Source organism: Danio rerio, chromosome 13 (genome assembly GCF_052040795.2).
Source record: "Danio rerio strain M-AB ecotype USA chromosome 13, GRCz13ab, whole genome shotgun sequence".
NCBI classification, from domain to species: Eukaryota; Metazoa; Chordata; class Actinopteri; order Cypriniformes; family Danionidae; genus Danio; species Danio rerio.
In genome coordinates, this window is record NC_141033.1 from 41152839 (window position 1) to 41180528 (window position 27690).

Consider the following 27690-nt stretch of genomic DNA (forward strand, 5'->3'; position numbering starts at 1 on the left):
GTAGATTTCAACTGTTAAAGGCTGTTTTCTCACAATACTGGTTTTCTCCTGCACTGAGACCTATTCTATTTAATAATAAATAAATCGTTCTATCTATCTATCTATCTATCTATCTATCTATCTATCTATCTATCTATCTATCTATCTATCTATCTATCTATCTATCTATCTATCTATCTATCTATCTATCTATCTATCTATCTATCTATCTATCTATCTATCTATCTATCTATCTATCTATCTATCTATCTATCTATCTACCTACCTACCTACCTACCTACCTACCTACCTACCTACCTACCTACCTACCTACCTACCTACCTACCTATCTATCTATCTATCTATCTATCTATGTATCTATCTATCTATCTATCTATCTATCTATCTATCTATCTATCTATCTATCTATCTATCTATCTATCTATCTATCTATCTATCTATCTATCTATATCTATTTGTCTGTCTGTCTGTCTGTCTGTCTGTCTGTCTGTCTGTCTATCTATCTATCTATCTGTCTATTTATCTATCTATCGGTCTGTCTGTCTGTCTGTCTGTCTATCCATTCATTGTTCTATCATTCTGTTGTTCTGTTGTTCTATCAGTCTGTCTTTTAGTTAATTCTGTCTGTCTATTGTTCTATTATTCTATTCTTGCATTTTTTCTGACATCTATCTATCTGTTTGTCTGTCCATCTGTCCACCCATTCATCTATTCTTCCTTCCATCCATTCATCCATCCATCCATCCATCCATCCATCCATCCATCCATCCATCCATCCATCCATCCATCCATCCATCCATCCATTCATATATTTATTCATTCTATCTATTTTTCTATCTATCTATCATTCTCTTCATTCTATTCATTTTATGTCTATAAGCTGTCTATCATTCTATTGTTCTATTCTATCATTCTATCTGATGTATCTGTTTGTCTGTCTATCTGTCTGTCTGTCTGTCTGTCTGATCTCACAAGGAAACATTACTATTTGTACTAAGTATAGTGGCTAATTTGTGCAAATTTGTATGAGCTCAGTCATATGAGCTTAGTCGTATGAAAATGTACAATTTTAAAAAGAAGGTATGGCACCCAACCCCACCCCTATAAACTCAACTGTCATTGAGGGATAAGCAAATCATGGTGAATTGTATGAGTGTGATCATACAAATTCATAGGAATTAACCACTTAATAAAAAATCATTCTATCATTTTATCTATATATTTATCCATTTTACAATAAAGTTTTTCTCTTGCAAAAAAAGATATGATAAAAAACACACTTTTAAAGGGAGTTGCTGTTTGATCACATATTATTATAATATTGCATCATCTAACCTTGACTGTTTTTCCGGCAGATATGGATGGATCTCCTGTGTTCATTCTTGGAATGGTTCTCTACAAGACTCTTGGCCTTATGCTGCCTGCTCCACGGTAAGACTGACCTCATCTCCACTCATCTAGATGAAAAATCACAGAGATATGATGGGGATATTATAGTGGAAAGATCCCAGCTAGGAATATGTGTACCCTAGGGACTACTTTACCATCGAGAGTTTGAATTATTAAACCTGCGAGAAATGACTTTATTAAAAATAACTAATCAGGATTTATCGTATTACTATTTTTAAAGTTTCCTTTTAAAGAAATTGGAAACAAATTCAATTAAAGTGTGTATATGTACAAGCTTTAGAAATGTGTGACTTCAAAACTTTAAAAGTGATAAAAAAAATTTAATTAAGGTTTTCAGATGTGCAAGATTAATAAAATGCATGAAAACTTCTAAAACTTATTTATTTTTTAAAAATTATTTCATTTATGTATTTATTTTAGGAAACATCTTAATAAGTGAATAAATAAAATAAGATTTTATCATAATTAATAAATAAATAAATAAATAAAATTCAATTAAAGTGTTCAAATGTGAAAATATTTATAAAACAGATTTATAAATGCCTGACTTCTTTAAAAAATGATTAAAAATTATTTTATTTATACAGTATATTTATTTCATAAAATGTCCTAATAAATTATTAAAGGAAAAACATAAATAGGATTTTATCATAATAAATAAATAATTACAATTCAATTAAAGTGTGCATATGTGCTAGATTTATAAATGATTGACCTCTGAAACTTTAAAATTATTAACAAAATGATTTTATTTATACATTTATTTTACGAAAAGTCTTAATAAACAAATAAATGAATAAATGATTTTAGCATAATAAATAAACAAACGAATGAATGAATGAATGAATTAATGAATGAATGATGGAGTACACTGATCTCAACAGAACTTCTCTACTTTATATACTGTAGTATACCTGCTGGAGCTCTTTCTCTTTTCGTTTTTCTTCGTTTTTTTTTTTTCTTTTTAAAATGTATTTGCCTGCATGGGTATATTTGCCATCCCAACTTTTGCCCATAGTAAGAAATAATTTCATAGTCAAAAGACATAAACTGCTGAAACTATCATCATTATGGCAGTTCTGACATAATGTTACTGCATATGTATTGCCTTTGGCTTACATACAATCTGGTGCAGTCATTGTTTATTATGGCATTAATAAGGAATTTGTCCTTGTATAAAACTGACTCATGTGCCTAATGTGTTAAAGCCTGAGGTGAAAACGTTGCATACTAAAACAGAACATGAGGATTTATGTTTTAGAGAAGCTCTTCCTTCCAGATTGCATCTAAAAACCGATGTAAGTACAATAGACGGCAGTGTTTTCTTTCCCTATCTTTATGTCAGACTGCAAATTCTCAGTTATCCTCAGAATCTGTCTTGAAACTCGGGATCAAAACCTCCTGTTCCGTCAGAGGACTTCCAGTCAAACCTCGGGAGACACGCAGGACAGAACGGACCTTTCCTGGTGTGGCTCCGAGCTGTCAGTCAAACCTCAGTAAACCTGAGCATGATCCTCCATGGAATTCCCACTGACAGGGAGAGAGTTCATGGAAGAATGGAGAAAAAGGGCAGTTGTCTGGTTTTGAGCTCTGCTGAATTCACCTAAGACAGTAGGGAGATTGAGATCAGTACAAACAGTGGAGGATAACCAAGGTGTTACAGAGAAACAAACATACTAAAACAATGCTCCATAGTGGCGGAGTTTGTAAAAATAAATCCTGTTTTTGAACTTTTAATCTTAGATATATAAGATATAATACACCAGGGCTATTCAATTAGTTTGTCATGGGGGCCAGTTCATGAAGAGCTTCCTAAATGAGGGGCCGGAGAGGTATGACTTGCAATATGAGTGATGACACAACAGCATATAAGAGCCCATATGGTATAATAATAATAATAATAATAATAATAATAATAATAATAATAATAATAATAATAATTCCTTACATTTATATAGCGCTTCTCTGGGCACTCATAGCACTTTACACACATTGGGGTGGGGGTGGAGGGGGGGCTCCTCATCCACCACCAGTGTGCAGCATTCATCATGCGCCAGACCGCACACCACACACACCAGCTAATTGGTGGAATGGAGACGGCGTAATAAAGCCAATTATGATATGAGGAGGGTTAGGAGGCAATAATGGACAGAGGCCAGTGAACAAATTTGGCCAGGGAGAAACCCCTACTCATTTTCGAAGGACATCCTGGGATTTTAACGACCAGAGTCAGAACCTCGGTTTAACGTCTCTTCTGAAAGACGTTGCTCACTGAGCAGTATAGAGTACATGTCACTATACTGGGGCTTTAGAACCCACACAGACTGCAGGTTGGGCGCCCCCTGCTGGCCTCACTAACACCACTTCCAATATTGTTATATTAGGTAAGTTTTTAAATAAGCTGTTGTTATCACCTGTGTTTATACACACATAATCATTTTAGTAATGTTTAATAATTTCATATCTTAACATATCTTTTGTTTACATTGCACTGAAAGCCGCGCACAACTCTTACTGCTACGGAGTGAGATGACTTCTTCTTTGTGCGTCTGGAATGCGCGAGTGCATCGATTCGCTTGCGCACACATATTGGCATGTATTCTTGCATAGGAATAACGAACTTGCTCAGAAAAGACACGATATTTGATTGGCTTGCTGCTATAGGTATAACAGATGCATGCCACTTTATAACTATAGCAGCCATTTTTCGCCTAAACTAAATTTATTTTTGAAGTCTTGGTCACACTATTTGGAGGGCCGAAACAATTTGCCGAACTTGCCCTGCGGGCCGCCAATTGAATAGCATTGTAATACACTATAAAAAATGCTGGCTTCTACACAATTTCTCCATGTTATTCCAACACAAATCAAATGAGTTAACATAATCATTCCATACATATTTAAGTGGACTGAACATAAAACAATGAAGTTGTCCCACTAAAATAAAAAATGTAAAATTTAAGAATTGTGTTGTTTCAACTCATTTTAAATAAGTAGTTTGAACAAGCAGGAAAAGTCAGGTGTTGAGTGTACCTGTTCTGTGATGATTGTAACTGTGATGCGTAAACATGTAAAGAACTTACATTAAATGTATTTAGATCAAATGATTTCAGGAAGTGTGGTTTAAGTGAAGTTTATTTATAAACTTATTTCGAGAGGATCATGTGCTTATGATTGATCACAGCTGGCCCCGCATTAGCTATCATATGATTTACAAATCAGATGGATCCAAACGTACATAAATAACCATATTTTTAAAACCTTAGTCATCTTCATCTTGGTGAATCCCTCCATCAATTCCCCTACTCCTCCCCCTCTTTCCTAGATTAATCAAGGATAGGGCAGCACGGCAGCTCAGTGGTTAGCACTGTTGCCGCACAGCAAGAAGGTCACTGGTTCAAGTCCCGGCTGGGCCAGTTAGTGTTTACATGTTCTCCCCATGTTCGTGTGGGTTTCCCCCGGGTTCTCCGGTTTCCTCCCATATTCCAAAGACATGCGCTATAGGTTATCAGAATAAACTAAATTGGCACAGTATATGAGGATTTTAGTACTGGGCTTTCTCCTCATAAACACATGCTGGTATATCCAGTCCACTGTGTCAACCTCTAATAATCAATGTATAGGCCAAACAAACAAATTTAGGGGAGCTCTTGAGACCTACCTGATCAATCAATCAATCAATCAATCAATCAATCAATCAATCAATCAGTCAGTCAGTCAGTCAGTCAGTCAGTCAGTCAGACAGTCAATCAATCATTCTATCTATCTGTCTGTCTGTCTGTCTGTCTGTCTGTCTGTCTGTGTCCATCCTTCCGTCTGTCCGTCCGTCCGTCTGTCAGTACTTCTGTCTGTCTATCTATTATTCTATTGTTCTCTTGTTTCATTTATCATTCTGTCTATCATACTATTGTTCTATCTATCATTCTATATGCTGTTCTATCTGTCTATATATCTGCTGTTTCTCTGTCTATCATTCTATCCTTCTATTATATAATTATCTGATTTACTTTTGTTCGATCCATCTATCCATCAAAGTGCCATCGTTTCTTTGTTCATTCGTTTACCCTATTGTTCATTCTATTGTTCTATAATTCTGTGTATTGTTCTATCATTCTGTCAGTCTATTTGTTTAATTCTATACTCAAATGTGACCATTTCTGGGCCGTTTGGATAAACGCTTACTGCTAAAACTTGTCTTGAAAGTTGAATCGTTTATCATCTTTATTTGTCATAATTTATTTATTGATTTTATTAAAATGTATACTTATCTAATGAGAATCTGAAAGTAAGACAGATTGCCCCGTGTCTTACTGCTAGTTGGTCAATCATTCTTTAAGATAAAGCCATATTTACTGTATTTAACTAGCCCTGGAAAATATCTCATTTGAAGTTAAATACCAAATAATCATGACCTCACAGTGGATGTTTTAAACCAAGCCCGACCTGCAAAGACACTTCTGTGCTAAATGAGCCCTTTCCATTAAAATGTGCAGAATGGGGAGTTTAAACAAAAATCAATGCTGATGATAATGGAGGTATTGAAATGAATGAAATTAGCATTCCTCACTCAAGCATGAGCTGACTGCCTTGTGTTATTTTATCTCACCCACAGGAATAACACTGCTGTGAACTCCAAAGTGATCGCTGTGACTGTCCGACCAGAACCCAAAGTTACAGAAGCCCAGCTGGAGATCGAGTTAGCTCATCTAGCTAATGTAAGTCGCGGTTAGATCTCAACACGCTTCACAAACACAGCCCAGAGACGATAATGCATGCCAGCATGGAGGTCGTGCATCTTTTAAAATTTCCTGTCGTGTTGAATACGTTTGCTGTTTGATTGGTCTGTTGGTTAAAAAGAGCACGGGAATATGCCATTGATAAAATACATGAAGTCAGTAAATTAACATTTTGAGGGAGGAAATCTACAGCCTTTACATCTCAAAATTCACTTGTCAATAGAACGTTTGGAATACGTTGGGTGGAAAATAATACTATTAATATAATAGTTCATAAATTGAATTAATAAAATAACAATAAATATATTTTAAAAAAAATCTGTCACAAAAGTCTTAAATCTACAGTATATAAATGTTTCTTTCTTAATATTTAATTACATTCCTATAAAAATACTCTCTGTAATTCCTTACAGTAATGTATTCATTTTTCCATGTAATGCATATGTGTATGTTTAAGGCTAAATTAAATTAAGGCATTATTATTATTATTATTATTATTATTATTATTATTATTATTATTATTATTATTATTATTATTAATATTATTATTATTATTATTATTATTATTATTATTATTATTATTATATGTATTTCACCAATCCTTTGTGTTTTTATACATACCCTATATATAGCGATTGCTTAAAAAATATGAATGTCCAATACATTTTTTCAGATCACTGGCCATGGTAAGTGTTGCAAAATGTTAGTATGTTGGCCAAGTATATGTACAATTTCAGATTTCCTAATGCATTATTATCAACAGGCAAGAATTGTGAATTAGATAATTAATCAATTTGTTATTGGACAAATAACAAATTGATTACAGGTTTTCTACACCTTCTATAGATTCAACTAGGCCTAATAAACGGTGTGGTATAAAAAGATTTTAAATAGATGTGCATGTTGTTACAATTGAAATATCTGTAATATACAAACAAACGAATGAATGAATGAATGAATGAATGAATGAATGAATGAATGAATGAATGAATGAATGAATGAATGAATGAAAAATTTATGAATAAATTTATAAATAAATTAATGAATGAACAGACTAAAAAAGAATGACTGAATGAATATACAAACAAACATATGAACATATCACAAATCAATGAATGAACAAACGTAATAAAAATTAATGAATGACTGTATGAACAAACATAAACACACATTAAAAGGAACATATGTAACAATGAACAAACTAACAAAGGAATGAATGAATGAACAAACATATTCAGGAATGAACAAATAAATGAACAAATGAATGAATTTGAATGAACGAATGAATGAATGAACGAACATACATTATAATGAACATATGTAAGAATGAACAAACTAACAAAGAAATGGATAAATGAACAAACATATTATTGAGTGAATTAATTAATTAATCAAAGAATGTATGTATGAACAAACATTAAGGAATGAATAAATGAATGAATGAATGAATGAATTAATGAATGAATGAATGAATGAATGAATGAATGAATGAATGAATGGATGAATGAATGAATGAATGAATGAATGAATGAATGAATGAATGAATGAATGAATGAATGCCCAACCATATTAATGAACAAACAAATGAATGAATGAATATACGAACAAACATGAAAAAACATGCATTAGAATGAACATATGAAAGAAGTAACAAATGAATAAATGAATGAACAAACATATTAATGAATGAATGAATGAATGAATGAATGAATGAATGAATGAATGAATGTACCAACAAACTTGAACAAACACACATTAGAATGAACATATGTAAGAACGAACAAACTAACAAAGGAATGAATGAATGAACGAACATATTAAGGAATGAATGGATGAATAAATGAATGTATAAACAAACATTAGAATGAACATATGTTCTGTAAAAACGAACAAACTAACAAAGTGAATGAATGTATGAATGAGTTAACGAATGAATGAATAAATGAACAAACATTAATGAATGAACAAATGAATGAATGAATGTACGAATAAACATGAACAAACATACATAAATATAAACACATATAAGAACGAACAAACTAACAAAGGAATAAATGAATGAACAAACATATTAAGGAATGAACAAATGAATGAAAAAATATGTAAACGAACATACATTAGAATGAACATATGTAAGAACAAATAAACGAACGAATGAATGAACATATTAATGAATGAATGAATGAATATAAGAATGTACAAACAACCAAAGAAAGACTGATTAAATAAATGAATGACTAAATGAATGATTAAATGAATGAAAGAATGAACAAACAAATAAACGTGTAAGAATGAACGAACATAAGAATGAACAAAAAAAAAAAAAAACAAATGAATGAAAAAATCAACAGTGATTTTCCTAATGCTCCGCGCGTGTGGTCAAATTGATCCAAATCTTCCTGTGTAACTGTGTAAATGATATAAAAGCAACCATATAAATCAATACAAAGATGGCCTTTTAAAGAGAAAATGAAGTATCTGAGTGCATCAGTGCTGAAATCAAAATAAAACATGTTCTTCTGTTCCCCTTTGAATCTCTACACAGCCAATCAAAGACGAGCTCCACAAAGCCTCTGTCATATGTTTCAGGCTCATTAATCAACAGACAAATAGCAGTAATTAGTCCAATAATTAATTTGCCATCACCGGTTATTTCACTCCTCAATGTGTCATCAAGATATGGCCCGGATGATTACAATAGGAGCTTTTCTCTCTCTCTCTCTCTCTCTCTCTCTCTCTCTCTCTCTCTCTCTCTCTCTCTCTCTCTCTCTCTCTCTCTCTCTCTCTCTCTCTCTTTCTCTTTTTTCTGTTTATTTCTTAAATAACATGACCTCTGTTTTGACATATAGGTTATCATAGTGAAACTTCTTTTTATCAGTATGTACTGTGAAATGTCTAATCACAGATTTGCTTGTCCAATTACAATGCGTGTGTGTTCTTTCTCTCTTGTTTTTGCAGGGAACAATGAATCCATTCTGTGCGCTGTGGGACAGTTCTGTCATGTAAGTGAAAGTCAGGTTTTTTTTGTGTATAATCGACTGTGTTCTGATTTGTGAAAATGAGCTTTTAATACAATAACTTCATGGCCATTGTTGAAATATGCAGCCGTTGTATCCATGGTAACACGTTTGCGCTGGCATTGAGGTGAAACAGTGGTTGACATTAGCAGTAATAGAATTTTGATTGTGTTATTCTTCGAAAATGCATTTGGTAGAAAATATATATTTAGACTCCTCTCACCTATTGTCAACATCAGCCTGGTTTACTTTATTAATGCCCATTACTGGCCTTATGGTACATAAATCAACTATTAAAATTAATAAATAATGTGTGTATATGTATGGGTTTGAGCAAAACAATTATATTTGTTTTCTTTTATAAAGATATTATAAGATGTCTTCTACATTTCAAGTACAAATGTTTGAGTTTAGAATGACAAATATTTTCTTTTCTTTTTTTTGATAATAATATAAATATGGCAATGACTGATCATGAGTAACATTTGTATTTACAATATACATTACACTGCTAAATGTATTTGTAAATTACACAGTATTTAACTGTAATATAAACTGTATTTTACTGCTGGACACCTATGCAGTATGCTACAGTATTTTAAAGAGCATTGTGAAAATTACTGTGTATTTTACAGTAAAGATATACAATACTGTAAATACAATATGGCAATATAAATGTGCTGTCAATGTATATACAGAATTTTTTGTGCTGTAATTGATTTACAGTAAGTTACTGGCAAACTGCTGCCAGTGCTTAACTGTAGATTCTACTGGAAATTGTTAAAAGTGTATGTATTTATAAATACGCACACATGCATGTCTATTCAGTCATTAATTCATTTTTTTTTTCAGCTTAGTCCCTTTTTTAGTCAGGGGTCGCCACAGTGGATTAAACCGCCAACTTATTCAGCACATGATTTACGCAGCGGATGCCCTTCCAGTCGTAACCAAACACCGGAAAACACCCATACACACTCTTTCAAACACATAAACTACGGCCAATTTAGCTTATTCAATTCATCTGTACCACATGTCTTTAAATTGTGTGTGAAACCGTAGCCCCCGGAGGAAACCCGCACAAACAAGGGGAGAACATGCAAACTCCACACAGATATGCCAACTGATCCAGCTGGGGCTTGAACCAGTGGCTTTCTTGCTGTGAGGTTATCGTGCTACGCACTGTGCCACCGTGACACCCATACATGTCTACATTTTACAAATAATTACATGTGTGTAAATATTTCTCAAATATATGCATGTGTGTGTGTTTATGTAAACATAATAATTACACATAGTACAAAAAAAAATTTACATATGTGTTTATTCTTGTTATGATGACTTTTTGAATAATTTTGACAATATTATGAATACATACAAATACATTTGTTACACTGAAAAAAGTGTTGCATCCAGAACTGTTGCAAACAATTTATTTGTGTTGAATTTAAACAAACAAATTAAGTTTATTAATGTTCAACTAAATTTGTTTTGTTTAAATTCGACACAGATAAATAGTTTACAACCACTTTAAATAAAAAAATTGAGTAAATCCAAGGAGTCATCTCTGAATAATTTTTTTCAGTGTATGAGACGTTTTTATTGTGTAACAAAAAAATTAACTTTACACAGAAACGCATAATCTTATTCACTCACAAATTATGTACAAACAATTAACTAATAAAAGTAAATAACCAATCTTGTAGTGTTCATCGTACACAGTAAAAAACAAAACAAAAACAAAAAAGCTGGGTTTCACACAATTCCTACACTCAAAAAAAAAAAGATTACTGCTGCTTGTTCAAACTACCTGTTTAAAATGAGCTGAATCAACACAATTCTTGAAATTTCTTTGGCCATATTTGTTTTATGTTCAGTCCACTTAAATTTGTAAACCATCAAGTTAACTTAAGTATTTAGTGTTAGGACAACATGAAGGAATTGTGTTGGTTCAACTACCTGGTTTGGGGATTTGTAGTTCTTAGCATGCAGACATGTTGACAATGAAAGTAATCTTAGGTGTTTAATGTTAACAGAAAAACTTGTTAGAGTTTAATTTTCACTTTAGTTTGAAGATTTAGAAGAGTTTCATGTAATGCTTTGAGTTTTGATATTGCCACCTTGCAGAAACAGCCAGGCTTTGAGTGTTGGCAGCTTAATTAGCAAAACTGCAATTAGCTGCATTGCTCAGTTAGCAATAACTGTCTTAAAATTAGTACTGAGATCAGTCTCAATCAACTGGAAATGTAACTCATAAAATATACTTAAACATGATTTGTTTAGTTAGGATAACTTCAAATAAAACTTTGAAGATAAAAGAAAAATAAGAGACTTCGAAATGTACAAATGTACAACACATAATAGACATATATGATATTATCAGACCTCTGAGTTAAATAAAAATACAAATGTATTTTTATAAAATCATGCTGGGGAGAAGACCATGGCTCAGTGGTTACCACTGTCACCTCACAGTAAGAAAGTCGGTGGTTTGAGTCCCAGCTGGGTCAGTTGGCCTTTCTGTGTGGAGTTTGCATGTTCTTCCAGTGTTTCCCCACAGTCCAAAGACATGAGCTATACTGAATGAGCTAAATGGGCTGTAGTGTATGTGTGTGAATGAGTGTGTATGGGTGTTTCCCAATTCTGGTTTGCAGCTGGAAGGGCGTCCGCTGCGTAAAACATATATGCTGGATAAGTTGGTGGTTCGTTCTGCTGTGGCAACCCCTGATGAATAAAGGGACTAAGCAGAAGGAAAATTAATAAATGAATGAAAAAAATATTGGACCAACTCAATTGCATTCGATTATGTAAATATATATATATTTTTAGTAGGTGCTAAACATATTTATTGGATGGAAATCCTGCCCTCAATTAAACTGAGTTCATCTAAAGATTTTTTTTTTTTGTACATGTTGTCCCAACACAAATCAATTAATTTACAGTTTTTCTCAGTCACTTTAGTGCATTTCTCACAGCACTATTTACATTTGTACAACAGTTATTGCATTTCTTAAAACAATTAGTCATTTGTGCACATCATAGTTGCAGTTTCTCATTCCTTCAAACAATATGTAAATGCTTTTGGACATGCATCAACTGCTTTCATACAACTCTCTGCTGTTTTATAACATTATGATTTGCTTAAGTCATGTCAGTCAAAATTAACAAAACTTGTGAATGCTGAATAGTCATTACTGGTCCTCATTTCATTACCTGAGTCATTACATACACAAATGAGTATGAGTTTTCAAAATCTGTCAAGGAAATTTTATAAAAAATGTTTAAATCTTTTATTTCTTCTAAATTGAACAATCTCTGTGTATGTTGTAGCTTCGGTTCCAACATGTGCTGCAATATTGTTCACAGTTGTGCTCTACCCAATAGGAGTTTATGTTTGTTGTAAATAAGGGTGTATGTGTTCTTTTGCACAATAAATTGCAAAGAGCATAAAAATGTGAAACACATTCAGTGTCTTGTACTCAGATGCCTCACTAAATGTAGTGATGTCCAACTTTACTGAAGTTTTCAAATGGCTGTGCAAATAGTAAATAGTGATGTCTTGAGCATTTTCAGGAAGTGTCACCAAAATCTGACCCTTTTGCATTGGAAAAAATGTCCAGAGTAAACTGTCATAATGAAAACATGACAAAGCCATTTGACTAACTTGTTCATAAACAATGGTGTCAGGACTTTTCATTTTGATGATACTGACACTTTGATTGACATGAATAATTTTGAGGAATGAACTATCCCTTTTGAGCAAGTGATACGCTTTTGCAGGTTATCAACTAGGTTTTGCAGTTTGTATTAATTGTTTTGAGAAATGCATTATTTGTTGTGCAAATGTAAATAGTGTTGTGAGAAATGCACCAAAGCCACTGAGAAAAACTGTAACTTGATCATTTTTACAAATTCAAGTGGATTGAACATAAAACAATTAAGTTTCCTCCCAAAAAAAGATTAGAAAAGATTTGTGTTATTACCACTCTTTTTAAATAAGTAGATTGAACAAGCAGCAAAATTAATTTTTTGAGTGTATATATCATATATAATACCAATTTCTATTATTTTTACTATTAATACAGTATAATCAGTGAGTTTGCTCATTGGCAGGGGAATATTTAACTTTGGAGTTTTAATAAAGTGGCTTTTGTTTACAGTTTTGTTCATTTGAAATTATATATTGCCCTGCTTGATCTTGTAAATTACAGTATAAAAAAACTAAATAGTGTGCTGCCAGTACTTATTTTACAGATTTATAATGGTATGAAATGATATTTCCAATTCAGTGTTGTTCCTCAATGAATTTCACTGTAATTGACATCAATTATAAAACATTTCTTAATGAGGGTGACACAGTGGCGCAGTAGGTAGTGCTGTTGCCTCACAGCAAGAAGGTTGCTGGTTCGAGCCTCAGCTGGCTTAGTTGACATTTCTGTGTGGAGTTTGCATGTTCTTCCCGCGTTTGCATGGGTTTTCTCAGAGTGCTCCGGTTTCCCCCACAAGTTCAAAGACATGCAGTACAGGTGAATTGGGTAAGCTAAATTGTCCGTAGTGTATGTGAGTGAATGGGTGTTTTCCAGTGATGGGTTGTGGCTGGAAAGCCATCCGCTGCGTAAATACATGCTGGATAAGATTCGTGGTTCATTCCATTGTGGTGATCCCTGATTAATATAGGGACTAAGCCGAAAAGAAAATGAATGAATGAATTTCTTAATGAATTTATAAAAAAAAGCTTCCAAATCTGGATGTTATTCTCAGAAAAGTGTCTCTCAGAATAAATGAAGGACTAGTTAATTCAGTCTGTGACATAACCTTTAGCTTCTTCAGTTAACAGAGCTGCAGTGTGAAATTGTGGCTTCTTTCACTGCCCTTTAGGAGCCTGGTTGAGAATAATTACTTCAGTGTCACTAAAGAATGAGGAAAAGATGAAACGGACAAATCCCCAAACACTGCAAAGCATTGCGGTTGGCCCAGATGCAATCATTTTTATAGCTGGAGAAGATTGTATGAGGGGAAATATTAGGATGCTGTAAACCTTATTTTCCAAGTTTATTTGAAAAAGCACTGCGTATATACTCAATACAGTTCAAAAGTTCCCAGTCTGTACTTTTTTTAATAAATAATTTTATTCATCAAGTACACATTAGACTGACTAAATTTGAAATTAAAAGCATTCGTAATATTATAGAAAATAGGTTCACGCAGGGGGCAACATGGTGGCTTAGTGGTTAGCACTGTTGTCTCACAGCAATAAGGTTGCTGATTTGAGTCCGAGCTTGGTCAGTTGGCATTTCTGCGTGGAGTTTGCATGTTCTCCCTGTGTTGGTGTGGGTTTACGCCGGGTGCTATAGTTTCCCCCCACAGTCCAAAGACATGTGGTATAGGTGAATTTAATAAATTAAATTGACTGTTGTGTTTGTGTGTGAATGAGTGTGCTTGGATGTTTTCCAGTACTGGGTTGCAGCTGGAAGGGCATCTGCTGTGTAAAAACATATGTTGGCAGTTCATTCCCCTGTGGTGACCCCACATTAATAAAGGGAGTAAGCCAAAAAGAAAATGTATGAATGAATGAATGAATGAATGAATGAATGAATGAAGTTGGTGGTTCATTTCGCTGTGGCAACCCCTGATGAATAAAGGGATTAAGAAAAAAAAAATTAATGAACGAGGTTAATGCTGGTGGCGTTTATTAGTAATATTATTATAAAGAACAGTCCATTTATTACAGCATACAGAAAAAAATCAAAACAAAAATGTTTTTCAACTTTGCTAATAAGTAATGTTGCTTGATTCAAATTATTTTGAGAGGACTGTATGACAATTTTTTTATGTATTTTAAAATATAGTAATACGTCTTAAATTGGGGCAGCGGGTAGCTCTCCCGCCTCACAGCAAGAAGGTCGCTGGTTCGAGCCTTGGCTGGGTCCGTTGGCATTTCTCCAGTTTGCATGTCTTTCCCCAACAAGTCCATAGGGATGCGCTATAGGTGAATTGTGTGTGAATGGAAGTGTATGGGTGTTTGCCCGAAATGGGTTGCAGCTGAAAGGGCATCCATTGCATAAAACATATGCTGGATAAGTTTGCGGTTCATTCCGTTTTGGCGACCCCTGATTAATAAAGAGATTAAGCTTAAAATAAAGTAAATTATTGAATAAAGTTTTAAATTAGAAATAGATTACAATATTACAAATTTTCCTCTATTTTGATACAAATGCAGCCATATTAATAATAATTTTCAAAATAATAATTTAAAAAAGATAAATAATATTGGTGTGCCTGCTAAGTGACATGGCATAGTGTAATACATTTTAAATGTCTTTTTTCTCATTGATAAACCATGTTTATAGAATAGCATTACCATATGTTTTACATTTCAAACCAAACTTTGTTCTATTTTGTAAATTACTGATTGCATTTCTTCCAGGTTTACATTATAATTTAGTTTTATTTATTTTATTAATCATTGTTTATTTATTTATAGCACAAAATAAGCAATTAATAAGTGTGTTTTATGCTGAGTTCAGACTGCACAATTTTCAAAGTAGTGGTGTTACAGATGTTTTCACACTGCATGATTGTCTGGGATAGCATTGCGTTGCTGCTGTGTTTACACTGCAGGATGGAGCGGCGACAGGGGGCACTGCATGACTGTACAATAGTAAGAATTGCAGACACCTTTGTCTTGTTCCGCAATCTACATCTCACAACCAAACACACGTGAAAAGTATTATGGAAACAACGTGAGGTATACATAGATAACGTAGGCTAGTATATATTTTGTTGTTAACTACAACTGTTATGATGAAAAAGAAGGCTTTAGTGGGGTGAAAAAATATACTAATTTTGCTCACCTGGGTATTAAAGAGAATTAACTACTTTTTTTAAAGTTATTTCTTTTTCGACCCGGTTGTGATATTGCTCAGATGACTTGTCAAACAGACACAGTTGCTTTTCCCAAATTTCCACTAGTTTTTCCTCCATTTATTGGGTCCAAATAGACCGATTTTACCTTCCCTCCCAACCTCCCGCTGGCCTGCAGATACCCATACTAGTGGATGCTGCTTTCTCATTGGCTGTAGGAGATCGTCAATGTTGTTTTAAATCAGAACACATTTCACACGACATGATTTTGAAGGTCCAGATATTTAGCATGCCAGATATCTCTCGGGTGTTGGCGACTCATTGGCGATTCTCTCAGATTGCGTCTTTGATAGTTTACACCGTATGATTGTTACTCACTTAAACGAGCACCGATTTGCCTGTGATTTCAGACCTTTGTCAACATTTCTCCTGTTGGCGAGTCAAAATTGGGGCTAAAATCATGTAGTCTGAACTTGGCTTTACATCACAAAACTGATGTTTGTTTGTTTTTTTAACTTCAAAAGAAATTTATATTTTGCAGAATAACCCTGATGACCTCTTGTCACTTTCTTGATTGATTTTTATTCGAATTTAATAATTATTATAAAAATAACAACAGACCTTCATAGAATAAAACAAATATTATTATTTTACTCTAACTCATACCTAATAAATCCAGTAAACTAGAATTTAAAAGTGGTTTCCAGAGCTGTACATATACTTGTTCTTGATATTTTTTTTTACCATTCAGATGTAGTTTTCCTATTTAAAGTGACCCACAGTCCATCATCTACAGGGAACATCCACTAGGAAAGCTCATTTTTTATCGAAGGCACATCTGAAATGGACCGACCCTTATGGGGATTGCAGCTAAAATCTTTGGGTTCAGGTCTTTAACCACTAAACTACTCCCACCTCTGTCAGTATCCTGAGAAATCTCTTTGTCTGAAACAAACATTGTGTGCTTGACTTAGAGAATCTAATTTTCTCTATTGTCACTTGTGCTTGTGTCTATAGCTCAGATTCCCTCTTCAGAGACATGGGGTCTCGTCTTTGCTTTTCATCTGAGTCCATTTGGATCTGGCAGCCTTTTCGCCTTTGTTCCCTCTCGTGCAATTAATAACGCACATATTTCTTTCAGCTAGGCTGCGTGGTGACAGGTGCTTTGGATGTTTTCTGGAAATGTGAGTCAAGTTTGACCACAATGCTAACAACTTTTACATAATTTAATAATTAGTAACATACAGTCAAGTCCAATATTTGGACATCGACACAGTTTTAACATGTTTGCAACAACAAAATGGATTTGAATGAACAAGATGTGCTTTAACTGCAGAGTGTCAGCTTTAATTTGAAGTTTGTTTTTCATCCAAATCAGGTGATTGCTGTAGGATATATAACAGTTTGTGTATGCGCCTCCCACTTGTTAAGGGACCAAACGTAATTGGACAGTTGGCTTCTCAGATGTTCCATGACCAGGTGTGTGTTATTCACTCATTATCCCAATGACAATGAGCAGATAAAAGGTCCAGAGTTCATTTCAAGTGTGCTATTTGCATTTAGAATCAGTTACTGTCAGCCCTCAAATTAAAGCTGATAGTCTGCAGTTAAGGCACATCTTGTTCGTTTCATTTTAAATCAATTGTGTAGGTGTATAGACCATATTGCATATAGTGGACCTTACTATATATGGGCCATGTCCTGTGTTACTATTTGTTTCGATGTCATTGAAAGGGTTGATGAGGTTACTTTACTAATCACTAATTGCATGATTAAAATTGTATTTCAATTACCTTTTTAATTACTTATTAAAGAATCATATAAATATTATATATGTCATATATATTCATTCAATAATTTTGTATCGGCTTAGTCTCTTTATTAATCTGGGGTCACCACAGCAGAATGAACCGCCAACTTATCCAGCACGTTTCACGCAGCGGATGCCCTTCCAGCTGCAACCCATCTCTGGGACAAAGTCATACACACTCATTCACACTCCTACACTATGGACAATTTAGCCTACCCAATTCACCTGTACCACATGTCTTTGGACTGTGGGGGAAACCAGAGCACCTGGAGGAGTACAAGCAGACTCCACACAAAATGCCAATTGACCCAACCTTCTTGCTGTAAGGCGACAGCACTACCTAGTGCGCCACTGTGTCGCCCTATTTCATATATAATAAGCAGCATAATGTTCATTAAGCTCCACATTAGCATTTTAAAATAATTTTGGTTACTGAAAATGCAGCTTTGATTGCAAAGAAATACATTTTAAAATATATTAAAATTCTTTTTATATATAGTTTCTTTTTTACTGTATTACTGTATTTAAACAACATTTACTTCAGAGTATTCCATACCATAAAAATGATGATTTTGGCATGCCATAACAAGATATTTTCATCTTTTTTAAAGTAAATGTCAGTGAATTAACTTATATTTGATGCACACAGGATGAAACACATAAATAAAAATGCAAATAAAAAAGCCATACATATCCGTCACAATAATAACAGAGTTTTAATTCATGAATGAACTTCCCATTAACACGCTTGTTGAGTTGTTATGGCTTGTTTTGTTATGATCTTTCTCAATAATTACATGATATCTGTGTAATTCCAGTCATTTAATTATTTACTTATTTAGTCGGGTCTTCTCCGGTCCGTGCTGCAAATTGAAAACGGCTTCTATTTCATCTTAATCATCTTCAAATATGAAAATTACACGCTGCTTCAGAAGCAATATGAGCCAGACCTCTCTGTGCGCTGACCGATAAGAAACACAGAGAAATCGTATTTACCAAATTGAATTTCCATTGAATGAAGGGGCCACCCGAATCTGCCCCCTTGTGTGTAATTTGAGCCACTGGGATGGATTTTAGCCTTGTGTTATTATTATAGGCAGCTTATAAAGAAGGAAGGGTCTCTGCCCTCAAACGCTCCAGCATATAAACAGGCTTCACATTCAGAGCTGCTCTTATTGGACTCAAATAATGCAGATTCCATGCCTATTCATGACGAATTTGAATACATTTGCTGTCGAGTTTAGTCTGTAATCTGTTTGCGTGGTTATTTACGTGGAGGCATGTTCATTAATGCATTTATTCGTTAACTTGTTTGCTCTCTCCGCACAAAATCAAATTTGCTCTTTGCAAGCAAACAATTACGGAACACAAATGCACAACTCTATCAGCTCTCTCTGGCATGATTGTGCATATTTTGAGGTGCAATTTTAATTAGCCCCAAGAGATTTTCTCAAACATCGAGGGGAAACAGCTGCTGATTTCAGTGACATTCGGATCATAACTCTAAGCGTTTCTTCTCAGAAGTGTTTATGTGTGTACAACATCATCTCATCGTCTTTAGCTTTATTCGACTCCCTGAGGAGTCATTTTCATGGCCAATCGAGAGAGAAGATTGATTTTACAAAACCCAAACAAGTTCACCAGTAACACACAATGCATTTTAGTGACAAAACAGTTATTAATAGTATGGGAAGAAGTATAAATGCATACACAAAAAACTTTCTCGGGGTACAAAAAGGATACAAGCTCTCTGTAAGGGAGAAATTTCATATTTTTTAACCTTTGACATTTAAAGGAATAATTCAGACAGATTCCACTCATCTTGTTCTGAACTTTGAATGCACTTACTTTCTTTTGTGGAACAGAAAAGGAACATTTTGACACCATCTTTTTTCACCGTCTTTTTTCCATTCATTTATAATGGCTGGAGACCCATCGAGCTTGAAAAAAGAGGCCACAAAAGCAGCAAAGAAATTAATAGTCAAAGTCCTTTATAGACATGCATTCTAATTAAAATTGGCAAAGCAGGGGAATGGAAAATCATCAATTCAAAAAACTGAAGCTATTATTCACTATAAATATTACTTTCGAAAATTAATTCAATCTTTTAGATGAATCATATTACACTACATGACCAAAGTCTTGTCGTTGATCCCAACTGTAAGAGCAACAAATAATAACTTGACTTTTAGTTGATCATTTGAAAAAGTGGCAGAATGTAGATTCATCTGTTGAACTGCATCCCAATCACCACAAATACTGCAGAAGTCCTTTTGGAACCCGCATGGACCCAAGATTCTTATAGAAATCAGTCACGTTTGGTGAAGGAAAAATCATGGTTTGGGGTTACATTCAGTGTGGGGATGTTTGAAAGATCTGCAGAGTGTATGGCAACATCAACAGCCTGAGGTATCAAGACATCTTTGCTGCTCATTACATTACAAACCATAGGAGAGGGCAAACTCTTCAGCAGGATGGTGCTCCTTACATACTTCAGCCTCCACATCTAAGTTCCTGCAAGCAAAGAAGGTCAAGGTGCTCCAGGATTGGGCAACCCAGTCACCAGACATGAACATTATTGAGCATGTCTGGGGTAAGATGAAGGAGGAGGCATTGAAGATGAATACAAATAATCCTGATGAACTCTGGGAATTCTGCAAGAAAGTTTTATTTGACATTCCAGATGACTTTATTAATAGGTTATTTGAGTCCTTGCAGAGATGTATGGATGCAGTCATTCAAGCCCACTGCACTATGACTTTATATTCTATACTGTGCATTATGTCTGTTAAACAAGCGAAGTCAGACCTTTTTGTTCTAATTAATTAATTAAAAATCAAGACATAATCATATTTTATTTTGGTAAAATAAGCGTGTCATATAAGCCACTTCTGACACCAAATGATCAAATAGAAGTCAAGTTATAATTTGTTGTTTCTAAAACTTGGGTAGGCAACAAGATTTTGTCAGATAGTTTTCTGTTTCTTTATTATTATTATTATTATTATTATTATTATTATTATTATTATTATTATTATTATTGTTAATGTATTATTTTTTAATTTTATTTTTTATTATTATAATTTTTTATTGGCGTTGATGATTCCATGTGAAACATTTAACATCAATAAAACCTTCTAATACAAAAAATAATATTTTTAAAAAATGATTTGCATCATTAACATGTAATATGTTTGTTTCCTACCATTTTATACTTTTTATTATACTATATATATTTTATTTACTTTTTTATACCAAGAAAAAACATTGAGGACCATTTACTAAATTTTCTGTAAACCAAAAATTATGTTTCCATTTGTGGAAAAAAATACAAAAAACTGTTGGAACATTTTTTTTAAGTGTTTTATAAGTGATGAATCAGATTTATTTGATTCTTGATTATGACTCACTAAATCAAAGCCCCGGTTTCTGTGACTCACAGCTCACCGGAGAGAACGATTACCAATGAATAATGACTTACGCGTTTTGTCTGTTCTTTAGATATTTATATTTTTCATCCAGATATAAAACTCACATACTTTACTGACCACTTTCATGGTGCTTCTGCATTCTTTTGAAACATGAAAGCTGTAGTTTCCCTTTCATTGTAATAGCAAAGAAAACAAGACCAGTACAGTCAATTGAACTTTGTCTTTTGTGTTCCACAACAACAACAAAAAGGAGAAAAGCATACACAGATTTGGAAAAAAAACATGAGGTTGGAGGACAAACTGAGGTTAACTAGAGTGAATTTCTCATTCATGAACATGAATGGTTGTTGCTGATTGTTCTTTACAAGGGAAAACAATAAAGTTTATCAATCTCTGCCTCAGAAAACCTTCAGTTTTGGTGCACAGAAGCACTGAAAGCAATTATGGTAATGAGTAACAGAAGGAAAAATGGAGGAAAATGTGCTGTGAATACCTGAAGTCACCATTACAATCCTGTTTGCTTGTAAACCTTGTTCACTTAAAAGGCTTACGTTACCCTAAACATGGCTTCGGGATAGCTTTTGTGTATAATCAGATTCAAATTATTTCTCCCCCTCTCAGCACAACTGATGAGCGGTTTCTCGAAAGCTATCAGGGTAGGTCTGGTTTATGTCCCAGCGTTGCGAAAATGATAAGTTATCCTGATTTAAAGGCAGAATCTTTCTCTCTCTAAGGCCAAATGTTGCTTATCTCTGCATCGGTCATGCAGACTCTCGCTTAATACTTACAACTCTATCAATTTTCACCTGTATGAAAAAGCACAGGACGGCCAAGCTTTGACATAAATCTCCATTTTTTTCCTCATAAAATGGGATAGAGGTGATGATTGGAATAGCAAAGTTTCTGTAATGGCTTGCCACTAGCTGTTTTCAGAAGAGCAATTTTCTTATGTGGTGTTTGTCATATTCAAATCAACATTTATTTCTTTTTTTATTATTTATTTGCTTTATTCACTTAATCTTTTCTTTCTTTCTTTCTTTCTTTCTTTCTTTCTTTCTTTCTTTCTTCTTTCTTTCTTCCTTTCTTTCTTTCTTTCTTTCTTTCATTGCTGTATACAGTGCTTAGCATAAGTCAGTATTTGTATCCAGTTCTCAGTAAATATTGATGATATGTTTTGGTGCATTTGAACAAAACAGATTTATTAAACAGATAAACTAATTAAAATAATATTTTAGTCACCAAACATCCTTAGACATAGAAAGATAATACATATAGGTGTACCTATTTGCTGAGAACTGTATATTGTACTCTTGAAATCTAACTCAAATACATGCAAAATACAGATATCTTTATGTGGCATTGTTGCGTTTGCTTATTTAGTCATTATTATGGCCTTTTAAGAATTTGAATTAATTGAGAAGAATTGAGACGTTGCATTAATTAATTTATCACATCGCAGGATGTTAAAATAGTGATGCTTAGAAATGAATATAGAAAAAAATGTAGAAGAAACACCTGCTTTGAATGTTATCACTCGATTGAATGGACGATATCAGTGGTTATTAAATCTGGTAGATTTGGGCCAGTTGGGGCCTTCTGCGCCTACTGGTAGGCTCAGAAGGCTAACATCTATCCACATGGTTTATTAGCTAAATATTTTATACAGCTGTGGTCTAAAGTGAACAAGAAATATTAATATAATTTATTAAATTTCCTCTTAATTGTATTTTATTAATGTCCACCCCTACCCCAAGGCAAGGCAAGTTTATTTATATAACACATTTCAAACACAGTGGCAATTCAAAGTGCTTTACATAAACAGGAATAAAAGAGACAAGTATAAAAAAATATAAACAAATAATATTAAAACAGATGAAAATGTGTTTAAAAAGGTTATAAATAAATGAAATATAAAAGAAAGTCATACCCCAACTCTAAACCCAACCATCACAGTAATGTAAAAACAGATCTGCATCTGGAGTTTTGTCTATTAGGATAGCTGATTAACCACAATAAATTTTTATACTGTATTTTTTATTAAAATTCCCATTTATTGTGTTTTATTAACGTCTACCCCTACCCCAACCCTAAACCCATCCATTACAATAATGTAAAAACTAATCTGGATCTGGAGTCTTCTCTATTAGTAAAGCAGATTATGGATGGATCATAAAAGTTTTCTGGGACTTCCAGTAGCCACAGAAGGCCCCTACTTGCCCCTATCTATCAGCTAATAACAACTGATAATGCCCATTCAATCGAGTGAGCAATATGGTGTAAAGTTTGCAAAAAAATTGCATACAATGCTAATTTGGTTTAAAATTTCACACATTTATATAGTAATGTGCAATTACTAAACAAAATAACAAACTGTTCCACCTTCTAATTTCAATCTTTCAGCAAACTGACAAGCATTTGATCATCATTTGTAGTGTATATGTGATATATACATAATTTTCTTGATGCTGGAGTCATATAGTATTAAAGACGCCTGGCTTTGAGTATTTTTTTCAGACGTCCAGTATTCTTTTTTCCATGCAGCACTGAATTGTAATGCTAAGTAGCTCTGTATAAATACATTCAAAGGATTATTGTTTGGACTCAAAGCTTATGTATAAATTGAACAGTCCAAAAATAACCACAAAGCAGACATGAATAGACCTCTGAAAACAACGTTCCTGTAGTTCAAAGCATAAAGCTTGCATTATAATAAGTGAATTTCTGCCAGCAACCTGGCATCCTATTAGTACAATTGATATAAAACAAAAAATTATTACTGAATAATCATAAGTGTAAGAGAAGATGGTTCTTTGACAAAGTTTCGTATTAGTAACCATTCCAGATAAATCCTAAAATGTCAATATTATTATCAAATTTTTGTTAATACTGCAAGCCTAAAAGCAGGGGTTCAGTACCATGGACAGCGCCACATCTCAGCTATTATAAGTCATTAGTGTCTCCTCATACAATTGCCTAGAAACTGAGTCTATCTTGAGCCTAGCATAATTCATACACCCACAGACTCCTCCACAGACTGTGTGTCTTTCAAATTCTTCCCAGACCGGAAGAGCCAAGTGAGTAACAAGAGAACAGATGCAACTAAACAGAAAATAAATTGCCTTCTCTCTGGTAGAAAACATATTCAACATTTTGAAACAAACGGTGCAAACTGAAATTACCAGAGCAACTACATATACAAATATATATGCCATCCTTTTTGTTTTGATAATTGCAACAAAATAATATTGCTTCTGTGATGTCATGCAATCAATAATTGGATGAATTGACTGCATATTGATTGCTTCAAATCAAATACTGTAGGTTTGCTGACACAGTAACCCACAGCAATCCATTCCACGATGTCCTAATAAACGCCTTGAGTCGTTTGGTAAAAGCTTGCTGTCGATGTGGTTAGACAGGACAGGGCCGTACTTTGTCTTCCACGAATGAATCAATCCAGTCTGATTTATATTATACACATACTGTACGTAGCAATCTGCTGCTAAATATGATCCAAAACCGAGGGTCAATTGGTATGCATGAAATGCCCTTGGATCATTACAGATCATTAGTTAATGTACATTAGGGTATTCAAGGAATTTTTATATGAATTATACATTTTCATATATGAATATATATGGTCCTATGCCATTATGTATTGCCTTTTTTAATTAAACTGATTATGCATGTCATTCATGCATATGAAAAAGGGAGTTTTAAAACTTAATTAAGGCTTGAAAAGGGAGCAATTGCCGTGGTTTAATTATGGAGATGTGCAGACAATCCTCCATAGTCTTCCTCCGGGAAAAGTTACTAAGGGTGTCATGTCACACAGCCTCCAGAAAAAAAGGCTGTATTTGTTATGCATCGTTTGGAGGCACTGTAATTCACTGTTGCTTTTTGTACTACGCTAGTTACTATATTCAACTGGTACTTTTTATTACACCAGAGGTTCAGATTTGAATAATTTACACAATAAAAACAATGTCATCAAACATTGAACGTTAAAGCTGGGCAAATACAAACCTGATCATGTCCATTCGCTTATTTGCTTAAACTTAAAGTGTATAATTATAAACCAGTTATGCAAAAGATGCGACAGCTTGATATTTAAATGTAATCACTGCAATATCAGCCGAGATGTGAGCATTAATAAATAGGTGAGAAATCTATTCTATCATTTTGCTAGCCAGGGAAGGAGAAATTGGCTGCTACCATCCAGTCCGTTTTCACGGGGAGGTTAACGGTTTCACTCGGTTTCTCCGTGATGTCTAAGTCTCTAGAAAAGCATACTGTGAAGTCTAAAGCTATAAAAGCGAATTCGCGTAAGATTTTGAAGGATAAATGCAATACTGAGGATGAACGTACAAGAGAAGCGGAGTATTTCTGAAGCATCTCCCCCCTCCGCTGTAGCGCGAAGCAGGAGGCAAGAGAGTATCAATCTGATGCCGTCCGCCGTTTCTAAGCTGTTTTTTTCCCTCAGGAAAGCGTCCAAAAAGCGCTAATTAGAAAAGCGAGAGGAAATACATATCGATAGCTTGAGATAAGAGAAAACTGAAGAAGCGCGAGAGGAAAAGCGTCAAAGGAAGCACAGGTTCGGGTTTTATGTTGTGTGGCGTGAGTGTGTCTGTGAGCAGTGAGTCGTTCAGAGCCTCAGCGCTTCAGTCGCACTCAGTACGATCTGCACTAAAATGCGTTGCGTTTACTTTCTGTCGCTTCTGTAAGAAGTGAAGCGGATGAGATGAGAGCGTATTGTTGAGGATTCAGAGGGACGGATGCCCAGGCAAAAAGCTTGTTAAAGCGATTTAATCTTGTCTGTGTTGTGTAGGAACGATTCTTGGGGCAGCTGGAGCTCTAAAGGATGCAGAACTGTGCTCACCGATGCATCCCACACCAAATGCTTATGTGATCGGGTATCTACCTTCGCCATTTTGGCTCAACAACCCAGAGAAATAGTAAGTATTGGAATTATCTTCTGCGGAAGATCTCAAGAGATGCTGTATTGATTAAAAACGTGTGTGTGTGTGTGGCATGTGTGGATTTCAAATTGATGTTATAATTATGTCATAGTTGGCTGTGTTTGAAATCTACCTGTGAAAAGCTGAATGTGAGAGAATCTCTTGTGTTTAACTAATTGCCATTAAGTATTTATTAAAATCTTAAAATGTGTGTTAATAGACTTATATTTGCTATTAAGGTATGCATGTAAGTTATGTATGTGTGTATGTATGTATGTATGTATGTATGTAGCCCTATGTATGTATGAACCCTTTTTCCCTACCTAAATGTTGCTCAAAGCATTCGCATATGTTCACATTTGAAATCAGCTGTGGCCTCTCCATCAGTGACATTAATTTTGCTATTTGCATTAATACAATAGTTTTTATCAGTGAGACATTATGCAGATATTCTTAAATTGTGCATTAAAATTATGGCTTTAATGTTATGTAAGGACTGACTTATCCTGTATTAAACTACCCTACTCATTGGTGTAGATGCATATAAATGTGTGATATGAATCTGCCTTTTACGTCACAATTATATATAATTGTGATATAATGCCATCAGCTGTGGTCTCTTTATTAGTAGATTCAACAGAACATGGCTGTTTTGCCCAACAGAATAAGAGGCGGCCATTTTTTTCTCTACCCATGTGACCAGTCAGTGAATAAATGGCTCCCGTGTGAAAATGATGGTGTTGTCTGCATCTCAGTGATGCAGCAGGGCCAAAGTTTGATAACTCCTATCATTGCAATGCACGGCTGATATGTCACAATGACTTGTGACTCCTGGGAGCTGGATTGAGGGTGGTTGTCAGATGGAATTCTGGGGGAAAGGGCATAAATAAATGGACTAGATGGGATGGGCATTGTGAGGCCTGTGCACGTAATACGAGCAAAGGTTTAAGGTGACAGAAAGGCAATATATCTGTACAATATGTTCATTCATATTCATTTTCTTTCAGCTTAGTCCTTTATTTATCAGGGGTTGCAACAGTGGAATGACCCGCCAACCAACCTGGCATATGTTTTGCGCAGCAGATGCCTGTACAATATGTATTCCAATAAAATATTTGTAAATCCAGTGATGCAATATAGTCATTTACATTATTTTAATTGAAGGGCAAAAACACATGCTCGATAAGTTGGTGGTTCATTACACTGTGGCGACCCCTGATTAATAAAGGGACTAAGCCGAAAATGAATGAAATTATTCACATTATTTTTAACATAAGAGAGATTCAGGGCCTTCTTTACTTCAATCTGCCGTGATTTTGGTATCATCCGCTTCCAGTTATTTTACCTGTTCAAATTCAAGTCGTTAGGCTGCTTGAAACATTACAAAGGTATTTGTTATCATATTAATTAAATGTATTATTGCAATCATAGATTCAGAAACAGTTTTAACACTTACTGAACTTTGTT

At 34.2% G+C, this 27690-nt stretch overlaps 1 protein-coding gene across 21 annotated transcripts in view; it reads left to right on the forward strand.

Moving 5' to 3' along the window:
- Positions 1–27690, forward strand: part of adgrb3 (adhesion G protein-coupled receptor B3) — a 397331-nt gene that overhangs the window by 297761 nt on the left and 71880 nt on the right. For all 21 annotated transcript variants that reach the window (XM_087279664.1, XM_087279661.1, XM_087279662.1 and 18 more), the window contains 4 exons: positions 1356–1431; positions 6023–6125; positions 9105–9148; positions 26094–26220. In XM_087279664.1, coding sequence (XP_087135790.1) covers positions 1356–1431; positions 6023–6125; positions 9105–9148; positions 26094–26220 — 350 coding nt within the window. The remainder of the gene's footprint in view (positions 1–1355; positions 1432–6022; positions 6126–9104; positions 9149–26093; positions 26221–27690) is intronic.